The 20,524-nt window shown below is 37.9% G+C and overlaps 1 protein-coding gene across 3 annotated transcripts in view; it reads left to right on the top strand.

Moving 5' to 3' along the window:
* The window catches only part of LOC115221827 (pleckstrin homology domain-containing family G member 7-like), a 987,181-nt gene that overhangs the window by 857,015 nt on the left and 109,642 nt on the right, over positions 1-20,524 (top strand). For all 3 annotated transcript variants that reach the window (XM_029792059.2, XM_029792061.2, XM_029792060.2), the window contains 2 exons: positions 4,124-4,276; positions 5,959-6,054. In XM_029792059.2, coding sequence (XP_029647919.1) covers positions 4,124-4,276; positions 5,959-6,054 — 249 coding nt within the window. The remainder of the gene's footprint in view (positions 1-4,123; positions 4,277-5,958; positions 6,055-20,524) is intronic.

The following is a 20,524-nucleotide window of genomic DNA, read 5'->3' as shown; positions in this document are numbered from 1 at the left end:
ATTGATTGCGATTTCTGCAAAAAATATAAACACTGCAGCTTAGTAATTAGACAAAAGAGGCGTATGGGTCAAGTTTCTGACTGATATTATGATTGTTCTTTGAGTCAATAGACATTTTTGCTTTCTTTATTCGTTTTGAGGCTGGGGTGAACATGATGATGGGGATGAGAGGATAATGATGACGACGATGATGACGACGACGACGACAATGATGATGATTATGATGATAAGAAGGAGGAGGATAATGACGATGAACCTGACATTATTGCTTCTGCTGCTGCTGCTGCTGCTACTACTACTACTACTACTACTACTACTACTACTACTACTACTACTACTACTACTACTACTACTACTACTACTGATAATAACAGCAACAACAACTACAATAGCAACAACAATAATAAAAATTATAATGATGACAACAACAACGACAATAATAATTGATCTGAATTGATTACCAGTCTTGTAAGATATTGATGAATCGACTCTTTGCAATGAAAGCTCAAAAGAAGGGAAAAGAAAAAAATCAACGAAATATTGCCAAAGAAATATAAAACTGCTTCCACGTGTATTGAAAAGGAAGAGCTGTCATCATTATGGTCATGGTGATGGTGGTCATCATTATCATGATAACAATCATCATTAACTTCATCATCATCATCGTTGTCAATTTCATCGTCGTCGTCGTTCTCCTCCTCCTCGACCTACTCCTCATTATCATTATCATCCATTGGTGCCGTCATCAGATTATTTCTACGATCTTTTGTGGTTAAGCAAAGAAAAAAAATGTCTGATGGCGTCTGGTTCTGTGCAGATTACGAAAAGTAAAGATTTATATATTCCCCACTGTTTATTGTATTTCAAATAGTTAAATATTAGATTATTTGTTGTCGGAGTTGTTGTCTTTATTTGTCCTGTGTAATATAAGTAGCTGGCTGAAACGATAATGCAATGAACAGAATAGGATATAAGTAGTTATTTCCTTAATCCCGTCTAGATTCATGGTTCAAACCCCTCCGTGTCAAAATGCTATTAACCTCTTTTCGTTAGTGGGGTCGAGAAAATGGGAATCAGTTAGATACCAAGATCAAATGTATCGTCTTTGCCCCTCTGAGTGTTGTGTTCTTGTTTTGCATATACTTTTATGGATTTGATCTGGGGAAGGGATTTTGCATATGGTCTTCGGAGGATCTTCTATATCAGTGAACAGTCAACACTGTTCATATTCCTCTGTAACAGGTACGTGACAGCAATTTCAGAGAAATTTAAGAGTTTCATGAAGACTAGTTGTTAGTATAAGAGCATAAAAATGTGGATGACGAATATCGGAGAAGCGTGCAAATTGGTTTTCTGAGAAGATGACAAGAGACCATTTATCCCCAAGAAGCAAATGGTAGTGTGGAAACTATAGAAAATACATAATGGCCACAGTCTGATTAAATTCGCACAAATCAGTCGAGAGATCTTACGTTTTTTTAAAATATTTTTATTTGTTGATTATATTTTATTTTTATTTAATACTTATATTTTATTTTTATTTACTACTTATATTTTATTTTCATTTATTGAATATACTTTCTTTTATTTTGGTAGGAGGTATGGTCGATTTAGACTATCTCGGTGTATAGTAGCAGCAGAGTCTCTGATGTGGGAGCAGCACCTTATTGTAGCTCACTCCTTTGCTGTTTTATGTTATCAAAAGTTGTTGAGAGTTGAAACAGGTCTGGCTCTGAAGTAATAGAGACGTCTAATACTTCGTCTCAGAAATGTTGAGGATATATGTTCACCAGAAGAGATCTCCACAGATTTTGAGATCTAATATTTAAGGTTATTTTGAATGCGTTGTGTGCTGTACATGTTGATAGAGTTAACTGTAAAGATATATTCTTTACAATGTGCAGTGATCTTTGTACTATTGAGAAAGAGTAGTTTCACATAACTCCATTAAAGGATGTTTGAGAGGACTGCGTTCGCGGAATCACTGCAGATTTGGCATGGTGTGCCTAAATTGTATGTGGATGGTGCTTGTGGATATGGAAGGTTTGAGAGGAACGAGAAGAGCTTGTGTTGTTGGACGTAAAGTAAAGTTGGCCATTAAACTAGAGGAGAGTAGTTGGGCATAACTGAACCTGGGGCACACGAGAGTTTATAGGGTGTAGATCAGAGAAACCAATTTCCGCACACACCAACATAGTGCGATCTCACCAGCCGCCACAAATCCAAAATATGTGCATTGTAGGGCACACATAGGCGGGCAGCTTGCCAGGTAAATTACATGTTGAATCCCGCCCAAAATAACACTGCTACCGAAATAATTCTCGAGGGAAAGAATCAATTGATGAGTGAAGTGGAGAATATATCTCCAGTAGATCTGGGTATATTAAATCTGACTCATGCTCGAAGGAGAGCCATTTAAGTTGTTGCTAATGACCTTCATCTTCAAAGTATCAGAGTCAAATAAGATGATGATTGGATCAGTAGCATACTCTAAACTAGTTATTTCCTTAATCCCGTCTAGATTCAAAGTTCAAAACCCTTCCGTGTCAAAATGCTATTTAACCTCTTTTCGTTAGTGGGGTCGAGAAAATGGGCATCAGTTAAATACCGAGGACAAATGTATCGCCTTTGCCAGTCTGAGTACTGTGTTCTTGTTTTGCATCAATGTTTGAAGTGATTATATTTTTATGGATTTATTTTTATAGATTTCTTTATTATACTTTCATGGACTTGTGTCGGAATATATTTCTACAGAATGAATAAGAGTGAGAGAGAGAGTTGGGGAAGACACAGCCAGACAAAGAGACTGAGCGAGTGGAGGAGATTGGAATGTTTGTGGGGAAAGCTGCTATGATGCGCAGTGCTTGAGGATAGAAGTGATATTGTCAGTACTGTGTTAGTTTAAAACGTTGCGATGAACATTTGCAGATTTACATGCCATGCATTTATATTTGGTATTGAGTCTTGTGAAGTGGAACAGATGGATATCAGAGGACATTTACTTCATGTGTTCTCTGTTGAAATCGATGTAAAGCAGGATGGAAATGCAGAGGAAATCTCTTCATCTGTGTTGATCATAGAGTCAACATGTTTAAGAATTGAAGGAAAAGAGAATTTCTCAAAGCTGGAAGTTTTTTTTGTGAGGGAGCAAAAAGATTGGCTGCATCGTAAGTTTGAGTGTGAAAAATTCTGGTGGATGTGCGAGATATGAAAATATTCATAATAAGTCTGATGAAAATATTCATAATAAGTTTCACATGAGGTGTCCTTATGAGTGAAAGCCGTTTAGTTTGTAGAGGTGGGCGGTTTTCTCCGAGTTCCATAAGCCATGGGATTTTTTCTACTTATACCGCTAGAGGAGAGCTAGGAGTTGTTGGTGGAATGTGGTTAATTCCTACTTGGAAGGTTTCATTCATGGGTTTATGTGATTCTGCTGATCCAGGAGGGAAGCAAATGATACAGGTTACATGATGGATTGAGTAAAAAGTTGTTTGAAGTGTCTTTGGCTAATACAGAATCCAGAGTAATATTAAATCATTAGGTTATTAGGTTTTTTCCCTAGGAACATGTAGGAAATATCAAACGATATTTCATCAAAATAAATTTGACAATAAATTGTGTTAGCAACTACAGTTAAATCAGTAAGATATAGGAAAATAAATACTAGAAAATTTTACGATCAAAATGTAAGGAAAATGAATGTAATAAAATATGGAAGAGGATACCGACAAATTGTAACGTGTTAGTTTTCATTGACAAGATAGCCAAATATCTCACGCTCATCTTGTAAAGAATACAACTCTCAGTTTTGAGAAAACTGCCGCTGCGTTTTAACATAAAGAAATTACACTTTGGTTTGCGGTAATCACTTTTAATTTCTTGTTTGGGAAAAATCACCTTATCACGAAATAGCATCCTGTTAAACTCCCGGGGTGATGTAAGAAGCGCTTTGCCTCAAAAATAAAGCTAAATACAAATAAGTTATCGCTTATAAATGATTTTATGAACAGAATTAGTCCAAAGTCCAAAAGTAAACAAATATATTATTACATTGATATCTATGTTGAAATTTGTGCTTGTATATTTTTTATATTGATTAATTTGATTAATTTATTTATTCTAGAATCTTCATTGGTCTGATCTGATCGCGTCTCCAGACACAGATGCAGATCCATTACGGCTATCGTGCAAGGAGCTGAAACGCAGAGAAGCAGTATGGGAACTTTTCAAGAGTGAAGTTATATTCTTAGTCGATCATCTTATGGTTTTAAAACACGTATGTACACGTATGTAAACTAACACGTTACAATTTGTCAGCATCCTCTTTCATATTTTATTACATTCACTTTCCTTATATTTTGATCACCCTCTATTTTACAAAACACTTACAACATTCCCATATACATTTAATATTTAGATAACTTTAAAAAATATGTGCGCTCTTTTATATAATGTGTGTGCCTGATTGATCATCAACATTTCTTCATGAATATTTATTGTCGTAAAATACTTTTTCATCAGTTTCGTTGTGATTCTTTCATCAATTTTCAAAAGCCAATATGCTAAAATGCTCACAGAAAAAAGTTTGTGTTTTCCTATTTAGTTTGTGTGTTTGATGGATTGAAAGCCTCCTCTTTCATCTTTCTAGATATGCGTTTTCTTCATGCATTTTGCTTCACTTTTGTGAAGCGACACAATTTCATTCTATCATATATATTTACATATCACCAAGTAGTGACTTCACGTAATGACATAAAGTCGTATTATACTTTCTTTAAAACTCGAATGATATATAGGAGTAGCCAAAGATATGCAGAGAATAGAAGGATGCAACAGCTATAGATGGAATGCATATGGTTATAGATCTGTTCGATCTGGGCTAACTGGAACTAGATGCAAAAATTGTAAATAAGTGCCACTGTATTACATGTTCGATTTATAGTGTCATCATTTTCCATCACTTTGTGATGCAGCGTGATGCTGAAGTGATCTATCAACCTGCTAAAAGCAACAGTTAGGATCTCGAAAAGTGACTTCTACTTTAAATGAATAATTACATATAAAGAATTGCGAAGCAACATTAAGATGATGTGCTCAGTTTCCGTTTACGAAACAGATGTAAATAACAGATGACATAGTTATTGTTTATTCACATAATCATCTTCTCGGTTTTAATTATACATTAAAATATGCTTTGGTAAAGGCAGGAGCCTGTTTATCTTGGAAAAGTTAGTAGAATATATTGAATCATTGAAGGCTGAATCAAAAAGATTGAGAAAATATGTCTAGCGACTCCTGTTGAAAGAGATATCAATTTTTATCGTGCAAGACTACTCTAGTGTGTGTAATATATATATATATATATATATATATATATATATATATATAATATATATATATATATAGAGAGAGAGAGAGAGAGAGAGAGAGAGAGAGAGATATATATATAGATAGATAGATAGATAGATAGATAGATAGATAGATAGATAGATAGATAGATTGATAGATAGATAGATGTAACTGTCGAACGAGGAGAATAAATGCTAAGCATCGCATTCGGGATAATATTTCTTTGTGCATTAAAGCTACCATTGGTTTCATATTAGGAAAAATATCTCAATATATTAACAAATGGAGACAACTTGAAAATTAATATATTAAGATAATTTTCTTAACGAATGGTAGTCTTAATACAAAAATAAAGAAATATATAATATATAATATAATATACTATACTATAATATAATAAAATATAATATTATAAAATATAATAAAATATAATAAAATATAATAAAATATAATATATATATATATATATATATAGAGAGAGAGAGAGAGATAGAGAAGAGAGAGAGAGAGATCGAAATAAACAGTACTAATAGTTACAAATCTTACGTTGGTTAGCAAAAATAGTTTGTACATTTTACCTATTACAATTAATATCTTCAATCGTTGCAGTGCTTCATGGAACCCTTGAAAAAGTGCCAGGTCGAAGGTCATCTGATGTTTGCTGAGCCTCGTTATCTATTCGGAAACTTGGATGAAATTTGTTATGTGAGTTAATTTGTTAACATTTCTTCCTTTTATTTTGCATTTTCTTTTGTAATGGTTTCCCGTTGACTTTTTCTCATCAAAGTTGTTTTTCGAAACTATTATTGTTGTTGTTGTTGTTGCTATTATTATTATTATTATTATTATTATTATTATTATTATTATTATTATTATTATTATTATTATTATTATTCTATGTTTGACTTTTGCATTATATTTGTACAAGTTGGCTCCAAGTCTCACCCAGAGACCTCAAGAGACAACAGGGTTGGAAGTTCATGTTGTTGTTATGCCTAGTGTGCCATATATTTGGGGGGTGGGGATGTTATACTAATGAATGTCAAAAAAAATTTTTTTTTTTTTTTTTTTTTTTTAAACCGAAAATTATGTTTGTTTTAAACCTTGAGATTACATAGAGAGTATTTTGCGTAGGATATGAGCAGTTCCCATGAGCACTATCTTTTGAAATTCTGCCATTTTGGGGTTTCCTGATATCTGAGTTAGGTAGCTATCAGCCCCTTTTGCTATCATTCCCAGGGCACCTATGACAACAGGTATTGTTTTAGTCTTCAGCTTCCACATTTTGCTGATTTCTATTTCAAGATCTTTATATTTGCTCAGTTTTTGGTCGGTCTTGACAGATACGTTTATATCGATTGGGACAGTCATATCAATGAGGAGGCATGTTCTTTGTTTGAAGTCTTTCAATATGATGTCTGGCCTATTTGCATCTATCTTCCTGTCAGTTTGAATGGTGAAGTTCCAGAGGAGTGAGATGTGGTCATTTTCAAGCACTGGGGGTGGTTGTGTTCCCACCAGTTTTTTTCATGGGGCAAATCCAGGTTTTTACAGATTACCCAGTGAATATATTGTGCAGCTCTATCGTGCCTGTTGAGATACTCTGTAGGCGCTAGAAGACTGCACTTGGAGACCACATGGTCAATGGTTTCATTTTGTTGCTTGCATACACGACACGTTGGACTGCTTCTGATCTTTAATATGTTGGCCTGGTAGTTTCTTGTTGGTAGGCATTGATCTTGAGCTGCTATGATAAACCCCTCTGTTTCAGATTTTAAGCCAGAGGCCATTAGCCATTGATGGGTCAGGGCTTTGTCGATATCTGCATTATTCGCTCTCTTTGGGTATTTGCCATAGAGAGGTTTTTCTTGCCATTTATTATTCAGAATATCTAAGGCCGCAGTTTTGGCACGGGTTTTCATGCGCCTAGCTTTTTCTGTGCTTGTTTCTTGTATATCTATCTCTAATTCCGAAATTGGTTGTATTCGGAATTCACTTAGATATTCCTTTGCCTGTTTTGTGACTGAGTATGATGCTTTCTTGTTTTCATGTTTTCATGTTTTATTATTAGTATTATTATTATTATTATTATTATTATTATTATTATTATTATTATCTGGCATTTGATAATTTCAGGCAAAATTCTACTGCATCATCTACCACAGCTCCGTGATGTTGAGCTCTGTGCAACATTGTGCTTTACTGTTTTTTTACGTGAAGGGAGTGCAGTCTCTTCCCAGTACTGTAATGCATCAAACTGCTTTGTTTATGGGGTTTGGCTTGAGTCTTTTGTTATATTAGATTTTGTATTGTATGCTGTGTGTGTAATGCGAGTTGTGTTGTTTTGTTGAGTATCCGTCCTGTAGAGCACACGTTGTGCGTGCTTGTTTATTTCATGGGGTATTTACTATACTGGGCGTATCTTGTATCTGTCGATTCTTTCATTTGGGTTTTACTAATGAATTGCATAGAATCGTGGCTGTTCGTAGCAGGGTTCCGCTTCTACGTTTTTGTTCTCTAGTTTTTTTCTTTAAATTCTTTTTGTGTCATAGTCAATGTGCTAATTATTGCGGAAATTGTTTTTACCTTCATTACAACTTGAATACTTCAATTTCAAGATCTTTGTACTTTGACATTTTCTCAGCTCCTTTTCGCGTAATATTTTTGCCTGAAGATATTGCAATATCTATCAATAACCAAGTGATGTTATTATGATGATCATAACTAAGGTGGCGAGCTGGCAAAATTGTTATCACGCCAAGCTATATTCTTAGCGGTATTTTGTCCGTGATTACATTCTGATTTCAAATTTCACGGAGGTCGGCTTTGCCATTCATCATTTCGGGGGAGATAAGATAAATTCCACTTGAGCACTGGGGTCGGTGTAATTGATTTAGCCTGTCCCACGAACATGCTGGCCTTCTGCCAAAATTTGAAACTATTATTATTATTACTACTACTCATGCTCTACCCAACAAACTTAGAGAAAATGTCAGTTTGTATTGCGACTGAGAGTGTTTGGTCTGGGTTGGTCTACTAGTGGATGATGTCTGTGTAGTTTTGGAGAGGAGAGATACCATCTGTGATATAACAGGAATGAAGAGAGGGTGTTGGTTTGGGACTACAGTGGAGATCCCCTTCCAGATCAAACAAGAGGATGTAGAAATGATCCCAGATCTTATCCACCTGGCGAATGGAGTGTACTAGATGCTGCAGTTGAGGGCAAAAGCTAAGAAAATAATCGTGTCGTACAAAAGGCGACACAGAATCAGTACCAGCAGACGGACGCCGTGACGAAAGCATGAGCAAAGCATACATACACCAAGAACTGACTTCTTTTATCATACAGAAGGAAAACATTGAAACACGGTAGAGGGAGAGGTTTTCAGAACGAGAATTTTTATGGTGCCATAACAGTTGAAAATAATTTGACAAAACCTGTAGATATAATATGGTGATATGGAAAGTCCTAGCACAGAGCCTTTCTTTTCAACCAAGACTGTGGCTCTAAGAGTGGGATATATAGATGCACTTCAGGTGGAGTCTCTTGACTGATAACATGTGACTAAGATTGGATCTGGTACTAATCGGCGACACCAGGATTTTCGACACATACACCTTAGCGCCCATTTTTGGTGACTTTAAACGTTTTCATCTCTGCTATTACTGTTATAGTAATTTTTTGTGTTGGTAGTATTGTTATTGTTGATTTTGTTGGAAGTAGTAGTAGTAGTAGTAGTGTAGTAGTAGTAGTAGTAGTAGTAGTAGTAGTTGTAGTAGTAGTAGTTGTAGTAGTAGTAGTAGTAGCAGTAGTGGTGGTGGTAGTAGTAGTAGCAGCAACAGCAGGAGTAGTATCAGCAGCATCAGTAGTAGTAGCAGCAGTAGTATGCATTTTTAGATAAACTTTCATTTGGTCTTGCAAATGTGGGTTAATATCTACCGGTGCTTAAGTTCAACTAGTGCATTGCCAAACAAAAGATTTGTACAAATATTAACATTAATCCTCATAGATATATCTACAGATCGTTAAGTAATCGATCTTAGTGCTTTAGAGCGAAAGTAAAATGACTGAATAATTTGTAAAAGTATTGATAAGGCTTCTTTTTTTTTTAGTTTATTTCTTTACTTTTAATGCTTCAACACTTAATAAGTATTTAGTGATGACATGTTCTGTTATAGACATGGTAAAATAACGGAGGAGGATATTTCCTCTGGAGAGCTTCTGCACTCTAAATACAAGGCCGTAAGAAGTCGCCTATGTAAATATATTGAGCCGGGAAACTTTATTAACGATGATTATTCCTGCAATTAAGTATCACCCAGGGATTTTCAAAATAGAAAAGCATTAAGTAATAATTATAAGTTACAGCAGCCGAATGTTTTTTTCAATAAATACGATACTGACAGGAGTGGATTAAGATACTAACGGTGAGCGTTAATGAACGCTAGTTGACGTCATAACTAAAGTAGGATTGGTAGATGATATCTAATTCTTTCTTTACTTGTTTCAGTCATTTGACTGCGGCCATGCTGGGGTACCACCTTTGGTCGAGCAAATCGACTCCAGGACTTGCTCTTTGTAAGCCTAGTACTTATTCTATCGGTATATTTTTGCCAAACCGCTAAGTTAAGGGGATGGAAACACACCAGCATCGGTTGTCAAGCGATGTTGGGAGGACAAACACAGACACACAAACACATACAAACATACATCTACACACACACACACACACACGCACACACACACGCATACACACACATACACACACACTCATATATATGTATATGTATGTATGTATGTATGTATGTATGTATGTATGTATGTGTGGTCCTGTTATATCGCTAGATGGGACAAAGATTATGCCGTTAACCAGCTGGAGGAGGCCTTCTCCCGAGGTTAAAAAGTAGTAGTATTGTTGTTCCGTCCGTACCGAACAGCCTTGTTGAAGTGGCGACAAACATTACCTTGCAGTAGAGTTACTATTTACATCTTTTATAGAGAGTTCGGAACTAGTTACTTTGTTTGTTGCAAGATCAGCGGATGAACATCACTTATTTTTTATATATTGCGAGTTGGGGCGAATGACTGCCACCTCTAGCAGCCTCATTTTTTTCCTCAGTTGTGCGTCAATATTTTCATTTCCTACCCAATCCTTACGTGAGCTCGTTTCTCTCGGTGCTTTTTGTTATTGTATTCTGTACGTTGATTTGAACTGTTGTCTTTGACAAACAGTAATTTTCACCCCACGGGGCAGAAAATTTCTGAATTTCTGTGAACTGTTAACCTTTACAGGTTATTTTGGAATTTTTTTCTCTCGTCATTTGCGACAAGGTTTTCTTATCTTTTGAGACAAGTTCTACATTATGGAGTACGAACTCACGTCCAAGAATGATTTTTCCGAGATGAGAGGAAGTAAAAACAACAACGGAAATAAAAAAGGATACCCAGGAAAAAGAAAGCTTTTCGGTCGCCGTAGGTGGCAATGTCGTCGAACTGGAAGTAGCCATGGAGAAGCTCTTCCAGTTCAGAAAATTAATTGAAAAAACTGGAGAAGAAACTAAGTTAATACCACCCCCGGAAACTGTTCAAGCAATTTAAGAAAAAACTGTCGTCTACAAAATATATAGTATAAAGGAAAAAAAGAATCACCGAAGTAAAAAATGAAATAGTTGAACAGTGCATGGCACCGGTATAGAACAAGATTCGCTACGTTAGCCGAGGTGTAAGAAGTGCTACAATAGAATCACATTTCGAATCGGCTAACGTAGCAAAGGGAATTTCGACTCAAACATTGAAGAGCGAAGAGATTATGTTGCTGCCAAGGTATTTGGGTCGGCGAACGGCGAAAGTGACGGTTGAGGAAATACCTGTTGGTTACGAAGTCATGTGGGTAGCAGCGGCAGTAATATTTGACATCGAAGGGAAACTAATCATCCTGAGCATGAGGGAAAAGGAACCGACAAACTGGAGAGGACAAATACTGGAAATGGTCATACAAGCCGATAACCAAACATTAGAAAATTTGCCCGATAGAGTCTTCATGGGGGAAGGGCATACAATTCGTGTGTCGGTGGAGGGACGTAAGCCCTGGTGTTTTAAGTGCGGGCAGAAGGGCCACGTTCGCTCTACCTGCACAAAGAAACAGTTGAGGTCCCCCCCGAAAACGTAGAGAAAAACACAAAGAAACAGGAGAACACAACACTAACAAATGAAAATAACGGGGAAAGGCAAACCGAAAAACAGATGGATAGAAAGAAACAAAATTAAACACAGAATGAAGAACAAAAGGAAGAAGAAAAAACAAACAAAAGAAAATGAACAAGTAGATATGGATTACACAACAGTTACATACAAACGGAAAAAAGAAAGCACCCCGGACTCCCCTCCCCAAACAAAAAAGAAAAACTACAAACACCAGCGAACAACGCCAAAACATTCGCCAGTCCCACCCAGCTGAAACTACATTTTCAATAAACCCCACCCCCAACGCTAAAAAGTCTCAAAAAACCCCTTCAAGATTATCTCGTTTAAGGTTAAAAATGAAAAGGTGTTACGCTTTATTAAAGCAAACAATCGTATTACATCTTTTTAAGTGACTGACAAAGAGTCTGACACTCGTTATGCCAAAGTCGGAGAAGAGGAGTGGAAAGGAAAGCTCCTCCAAGAACATGTTGAAAACAACCTAATCAAAGATGTAACCCAGGAGGTGATAGCTCGGAAGCTGGTTATCAGCCCGGCAGCCACTCCAACCCAGAGCCCGGTGGCAACGTCGGTAAAAATACCAGCAACTACGAGGAATGCTGGGGAGGCATGCAAACATAAACTGCCATGCTCCCTCTCATAACCGTAAGTAATTTATTTTTCTTTCTTTGATGATTAAGTTAGCTTGTTTAAATGTGCGTGGAATGGGGTCAAGATGGAAATAGGCTTGTTTCCTGAACGATCTCACGACACATAGAATAAATGTGGCTATTGTAACCAAGTCCAAGATGAATGGACCTCAAACGTTCTCGCTTCTTCTGGGTGGTTACAAGAAATTTATTTCTCATAGCTGAAGAGGAGGTACAGGTGTGACAGTTCTTATCAGGAAGAACTTGGACTTACTGATAAGTACTGTCTTTCTAGACCCAGAAGGCAGGCTGGTTGTCCTGGATGTGACTCATGTCAGTAAGCTGTCCTTCAGGCTGGTAGCTGTCTATGACCTTAAGGAGTGTAGGCAGTCTAGTTTTTACCGGGACCTGGAGCACTTTCTAGTGACGTCCAACACGTTAGTTTTGGTAGGGAACCGCAATACTATCCTCGATGCACGGGACGATAGTGTGGGCTCAACTGATAGGAAAGGGAATCCTTGCCTCAAGTGTCTACTAGGGAACTATAATCTAGTAGACCGTTACCAACAGGGTATTTATAAAAGAAAGAGATAAGAATAGTGTTAGTTATCCACAATTCTGTATTGTGCCATACGCGGATCACAAACTAGTGACGTGTGAGGTACATATAGATAAATGTCATAGACAGGGACGCGGATATTGGAAAATGAACAAGTCTATTTTGACTTGTGAAGCTTTCCGTACCCGGATTAAGGTGTTAGTTCAGAGGGCATTATGTGGCACCATCATTAACAATAGATGGTGGCACGCCCTCAAAAGAGCCATCCGTTTGGAGTCCATTAGATTTAGTAAACAGCCAAGTTTAGATAGGACTAGAATAGAAGGCGATTTAGTTAAGAACTTAGACGAGGCAATGGAATCTGGTTCTGCATCTAGAGTGTTGGCAGCAAGAACAGCCGTGTAGCGTCACCTCAACGCCAAGCATAAAGTTTGCAGAGTCAGAGCTAAGCTATGTGCAGGGAAACGAGAAGGTATTAATGTTGCCGCATGGGCACGTCTTGCGGAGAGTCAGAGAGTCCTCTATAAAATCTTTAACGGACAGAGACGCAAGATCTATGAACAGAAGGAGATGCAGAAAGTCTTTTAGCAGCATTTCGCTCGGTTGTTCGAGAAGAGTGGTCCGCTTGAGCGGGAGAAGTCCTTAAAGGACTTTCTAGCTGGTCGGCCGCTACTCTCGGCACGTGAGGCTGAATACTGTGAAGGACCGATCACTCCCGTGGAGGTAAGAGAGATGCTGGCCGAGTGCACCGGGGCTAGATGGTCTGCCCTATGATTTTTATCGTTGTATGCCGGACTTGTTCGGGGACATACTGACAGGTGTCTATGCAAACTGGCAACAGAATGGGAGGATTCCCATCCCTATGAGCCGGGGAGTTGTGACGCTGGTCCAGAAAGACTCGAGCAAGGAGGATCGTATCTGTAATTATAGGCCCATAACTCTACTTAATGTAGAGTTAAATATTTTGGCCAAGGTGTTAGCAAAAAGTTTGACGGCTGTCGTGGAGAAACTTGTCGGGAAGGCTCAGATATGTGCAATCCCAGGCAGATCGATCCAGGATAATCTTCACCTTCTCGGCTACACCTTAAATATGGTTGGGAAATTAGCCGGCAAAGGAGGGGCATTGGTCCATTTAGACCAGAGTAAAGCGTTCGATAATGTAGACCATCGGTACCTGGGGGCGATCCTCGAAGTGGCTGGGCGGGGCCCTGGCTTTCGCGGGTGGATCTCCGCTATGCACAGCGGCGTCAAGTCCACAGTCTAGATAAACGGCTATCTAACGGAGCTGTTTTCGTTCAAGCGTTCTGTTCGTCAAGAGTGTCCCTTGTCTCCGCTTCTGTACATTTTGGCTCTTGAGCCATTACTGCGGAAGTTGGAGAAGTTGGGAGGCAACCCAAATGAAATCGGATGCGGTAGGTCTGTTTCTGCTTATGCGGATGACGTCACCCTCATCGTGTCCAACGAAGCACAGCTACCTCGTGTAGAAGATGCGGTGGCAGGGCAAAAGTTAACAAGGACAAGTCCATCGGTTTGCGCCACGGCACCTGGAGGAACAAGCCAATATCGTTGAACACTGGACAGATGGTCCTTTTAAGTTGCTTGGAGTATGGTTTGGCCCGGACTCCCAGACGGAGAAGAATTGGAGCGAGGTAGTGGAGAAGGTGGAGGCCATAGTACGGAAGTGGTCCGGAAGGCCTCTGTCCTTGAAGGGCAGGGTGAGGGTGGTGCAGGTGTTTATAGCATCTGTAATCACCTACCGCCTGTCCGTAGTGCATTGCCCCGATTTGTGGCTAAACAAGTTGGAACGACTCCTGTTCCGCTTTTTGTGGAAGGGAGGAAAGCCACTTGTAAGGCGCTCCGTTTGCTGCCAGGAACCGTTAAAGGGTGGACTGAGAATGCCTTGGACTGAGAATGCGCAGACATGCGTTGAGGCTGAAACATCTCTGGTGCCACCTGGAGGGTGATAAGGTGTGGAGTCCGCTGGCGGAGGAGTTTTTGCCACCACCGGATTCTTCGGATAGATTTAAACCCGGTTTCATTAAAAGACGTAACCTGACTTGATGGCAGAAGGTGTGCCGTCAGGCACTCTAGCTGAACCACAAGCCGGGGAAAGCTAGCAGCGGGAATACCACCTCGGTGTTCCATAGAGGGCTGTTTGAGGCAAAAAACGATGACGTGTCAGGAGGGGCTCTGGGGTTCGATGAGAACCAACTCGCCAACCTGTTCCAAAAAACTTTCAGGCCGGAGTATTTGGACAACTTCCAAAAATCCCTGACTTGGCAGTGCTACAGCAACGCTTTACCTGTTCGCGGTAAGTTATCCAGGCACGGAATGTCAGTGCCACCGACGTGTCCAAGATGTGGGCTGGACAATGAAACTGTCCAGCACGCTTTTGTACAATGTCGGGAGCTATCTAGCTTGATAAGTTACGTTGAACACGCGCTGTCGCATCTGGGATGAGTACAGCTGTCGGCTGGATCTATAATAAAGATGATACCGCCAACTGGACTCTCAAAGGAAGGTAAGGCTTGCTTTTACTGTATGGTTGCAGTACTGAAAGAGTGTGTCTGGAGGACTAGAATTGAAGGTTCTGTGACAGGCCTTCATCTCTGGCCCCGGTTTGCTGTCTTCAGATACCATCTAAAGAGCAAGATGGGGTTGGAGAGCAGGACCCTGCCATCGAGTGAATACGAGAAACGATAGAAGGATGAGAAAGGTGGATGTCAGTAACCCAGCTTAATCATTGATGAAAGGAAAAGATAGTTGCTGGGCCTTAAAGGCTGCCGGGTTCGATCTTTTTGAACTTTAATTCGTTTTCTTTCTTTGTTTTCGTTTATAAAAAAAATTCTAGTTTAAGGTAAAAATTAATCGTTACATAAAAAAAAAGATTGAAGTAATTTTTAACACAATGCTCGTTCGAACTCATTTAACATTTTTTTGTATTTGTTTGTCTTGTATTTGTTTGTCTATGTGCGATCAGTTCGGTCATAATAAATATTTTATCTCTAGCAGACAGGTGTCTAGTAGTGACGAAGTTCAAATACCCCGAAACCAGGCTGGTCTGCTGGTCCAGTCAGATCGCTAGATGGTAGGAGTTCCCTACCCTGCTCGCAATGTGTCGCATATCAGTTGTGTCGTTAACCAGCTGGAGGAGGTGTTCTTCTGGGGTTAAGGAGGAGTAGTAGCGTCGTTCCGTACGGAACAGCCATATTGAAGTGGCATCAAACATTACTAATCTTAAGATTACTTATTAGGTAAATATTTGAAAGTATTCTTTTATAAAACGTGAACTTCTGTGTGGTAAGTAGCTTGCTTCCTAACCACATGATTCCGGGTTCAGTCCCATTGCGTTGTAACTTGGGCAAGTGTCTTCTACTATAGCCTCGGACCGTGTATATGTATATATATATATGTATGTGTGTATGTATGTTTGTGTATATGTGTTTGTCCCCCCACCTACATCGCTTGACAACTGACGTTGGTGTATTTACGTCCTCGTAACCATAACGGTTCGGCAAAAGAGACCGAACCGATAGAATAAGTACTAGGCTTCCAAAGAATAAGTCATGGGGTCGATTTGCTCGACTAAAGGCGGTGCCCCAGCATGGCCGCAGTCAAATGACTGATACAAGTAAAAGAGTAAAAGAGCAAAAGAGTATTTTATCGCTACTTCATTTCCGCATTCCTCGGTTTAATCAATTATTTCTTCAAGATACAGGACGCATTTAAGATTATCATTTGTATACGGTAAAGCACCGCTTTTAATTGAACATTGAAGGTCATATTTGGTATTTCTGTCTTTTAAACTTCAGATATATTTACTTAAGGATGTAGTTTATTATTATTTCCTAAATTTGAATGCGGAGAGATAATTATAAATTTATTTTTAAAGTTTGGGACGCAGGAACTTATACAACATCACATCGTATTACCATCAGCTGTTACCGTTACTTTTCTCTCTGCCGAACTGGAAACGGTTATACAGTTGCAAAGATTTTTTGTATCACCAATGCCACATTTACTACAGTTAAGTATAGCTTTTACTCTATTTTGAAACAGAAGTGTTATGCTAAGAGTATTTTCTGTATTACAATATCATATACTTGGTGAACTATCAGATTCATTAAGTAAAACCGATTATATAGATGAATATCTAATTTATGAACATAGTGCGTTTTTCAGTTCTATATTTAAGAGATGAGGAATTATGTGCATTATTTACATTATTTACATTATCTACATTCAACGGATATTTGTCCTCATCTTGTTTGTTGCTAACACAACGTTTCGGCTGATATACCCTCCAGCCTTCTTCAGGTGTCTTGGAAAATACAAAAATAGGAAAACTAAACGAAGCAGCACATATGCAAGCATACAACAACCTCCTAAGCAGACAAAGTGCAGATATGAGCAGCATATGGGAACCGGTATTAAGGAAGAATTAAGGCGGCGAGCTGGCAGAAACGTTAGCACACCAGGCGAAATGTGTAGCCGTATTTCGTCTGCCATTACGTTCTGAGTTCAAATTCCGCCGAGGTCGACTTTGGCTTTCATCCTTTCGGGGTCGATTAAATAAGTACCAGTTACGCACTGGGTTCGATGTAATCGACTTAATCCGTTTGTCTGTCCTTGTTTGTCCCCTCTGTGTTTAACCCCTTGTGGGTAGTAATAGGTATTAAGGAAGAATAGAAAAATATTAGATTTATAAGCCCTAAAATTCACTCCATAGTTGCCCACAGGCATATGGTGTAGTGGTTAAGATCGCGGGTTACTAACCCCAAGATTCCGAGTTCTATTCCAAGCAGTGACCTGAACAACACTAATAATATTAATAATAATAACATCGAAAAATATACCTTAGGAATGAGAACCCAGGTTTAAAATTTCCCCTTCCGAAACGTTGAGGACAACGTAGATAATGTAAATAATATAAATAATGCATAGTGCGTTTTTGTCTTTAATATCAATAACCCAAACTAATATTTCAGAGGAAATAATGAAATTAATTTGCATTTTTAATATATAATAAATGCAATTCACAGAGTGATCGATAATGAATAAAGAAATAAAGATATAAAGTACGATAAATAATTTGAGAGAATCGTAATGAATTGCAGGTGTTTTCAGTACACCATACGTTCATTTCTAGAACTGCTTTTAGTAAGGTTATAGTACAATTATTTGAATAACAATTTGAAACTAACCCTTCCATCATTCTCCTTAAATAAGTCAAACTATAGATATTTTGATTAGAAATAACTTTAGGAACAAAACAAAGCACTATCAACAAGGAGAAACTTTGGATAGAGACTGTATTCGTTGAATCTAAGAAACTGCAAGCGAGATTTTTCGATCATCCGCGAACGATTTCATAATTTATTCTAGTATGTATCAAGTGTCCTGAAAAGTCAACTATTTTCATTCAAATAGAAAAAAAATTTCTCAAAATACAACAGCTGGGTTTTGTTTTTTAAGAACAACTTCTGATGCATATTTTAAATTTGTCTGAATTATACATACATACATACATACATACATACATACATACATACATACATACATACATATGTGTGTATGCTCGTATACATGCGTTTGCATGTAAATAATAGCAGTTTAACCCTGCTCCACAATTCTTACCATTTCGTGAATGTGAATAACATCCACATCAACAAATGAACGGAGGAGAGAGCAGAAAGCTTTATATATATATATATATATATATATATATATATATATATATATATTAAAATTATAAGTATATGAAAGAATGGAGTTGAACGACTAGTTAACAAATATCCTTTATTCTCGACATATGTTTCGAAGGTTGCATATTCCTAATTCCGAAAGAATAAGGAGTACATTATACAGATTTCTCTTCAGGAAAATCAAGGAACTTATGTCGACATCAAAATGCACAAAAAACTTTTAGCTGACCGCTCTCAAGGAGCCCATGGCGATAATGAGTGTCTCTTTATAATGAGTGACGTCAGAGTGGCTGAATGTAGAAGAATCTAGAAGTTTCTAAAGGTTCAAGAGTTCAAACCAAGTAGGAGGAGGGGGGCATAAGAATAGTAAGGTGAGAGGGTGCAGGTCAAAAGAATGGTGGGTTTAAATGATTTCTTTTGTGAATGAGTGCCTGTGTGTGTGACTGTATATAACTGTCTTAATGTGTGTATGTGTGTGTCTGAATGCGTGATTGTGTTTGTGGATGGGTAGATGTCAGAAAACTGACAGCTGTGAGTTGAAAGGACTGTATATGTGTGTTCGATTATGTTTACTGTAGGGAAAGGAAAGTAGATAGCGAAAGGGAGAAAGAATCGGGCGAGGTGAGAGGCAATGCAGGAATGGATAGTAGTAATTGGGAATATAAGAAAATCTTTATTGACGATTTTGTTCGCTAAAGGCCCTTTAATGAACACAATCGTCGAAAGATCCTACAGGTGCTTACACTGGAAAAGACACACCTTTCATTCTTATAAATAGTGACTAATATAGATAACCCCTCGATTTCCCAAAAAATTTTTTGCTATATTTCACCCCATTAGTCAAAAAAGATTTTCTTATATTCCCAATTACTACTATCCATTTCTGCGTTGCCTCTCACCTCGCCCGATTCTTTCTCCCTTTCGCTATCTACTTTCCTTTCCCTACAGCAAACATAATCGAACACACAGATACAGACCTTTCAACTCACAGCTGTCAGTTTTCTGACATCTACCCATCCACAAACACAATCACGCATTCAGACACACACATACACACATTAAGACAGTTATATACAGTCACACACACAGGCACTCATTCACAAAAGAAATCATTTAAACCCACCATTCTTTTGACCTGCACCCTCTCACCTTACTATGCTCATGCCTCCCTCTCCTACTTCGTTTGAACTCTTGAACCTTTAGAAACTTCGAGATGCTTCTACATTCAGCCACTCTGACGTCACTCATTATAAAGAGACACTCATTATCGCCATGGGCTCCTTGAGAGCGGTCAGCTAAAAGTTTTTTGTGCATTTTGATGTCGACATAAGTTCCTTGATTTTCCTGAAGAGAAATCTGCATAATGTACTCCTTATTCCTTCGGAATTAGTAATATGCAGCCTTCGAAACATATGTCGAGAATAAAGGATATTTGTTAACTAGTCGTTCAACTCCATTCTTTCATATACTTATAATTTTAAAATAAACATACAAATTTCCGCACGAAGACACGTAGTCTATGCCTTAGGGACGTAGCTTCAACCGTGTTCTTTCTTATGTGAATTTGCTACCCAGGTATCGGTTATCTTTCGAATTATCCTTAATAAGATAATTCATTCAATTATTCAAGTATATATATCTATACATATATATATATATATTATATATATATATATATATATATATATATATATATATTATATTATATATATATATATATATATATATATATATATATATATAAATTTAAAATGGCTTCTAGGGAAAGATATTTGGGCCTCTGTTTTTCAATTCCGATATATGTATATTTTCATTTATACTTCCTATATCTCTCTAGTTCCAAAATAACTTCTGATATTGAACTCTGCTATTTTCCTCTATTTAACTCTCTCATATCGTCTCTGATGAAGGGGTATCCCTCATGTACCTGAAACAGTTGTAAGACTACCTTTTTCTTTATAAATGTCCTAGAAAATTCATACTGCCTTGGCATCGTTGTCTCATTTAATTTAACACACACACACACACACGCACACACACTCACACATATGACAGGGTGCTGAAAAGTTACTGGCTTTAA

This window comes from Octopus sinensis, linkage group LG18, assembly GCF_006345805.1.
Source record: "Octopus sinensis linkage group LG18, ASM634580v1, whole genome shotgun sequence".
Classification (NCBI taxonomy): domain Eukaryota; kingdom Metazoa; phylum Mollusca; class Cephalopoda; order Octopoda; family Octopodidae; genus Octopus; species Octopus sinensis.
Note: the sequence above shows the minus strand (reverse complement) of the source record. Positions and strands in the feature narration are given on the sequence as shown.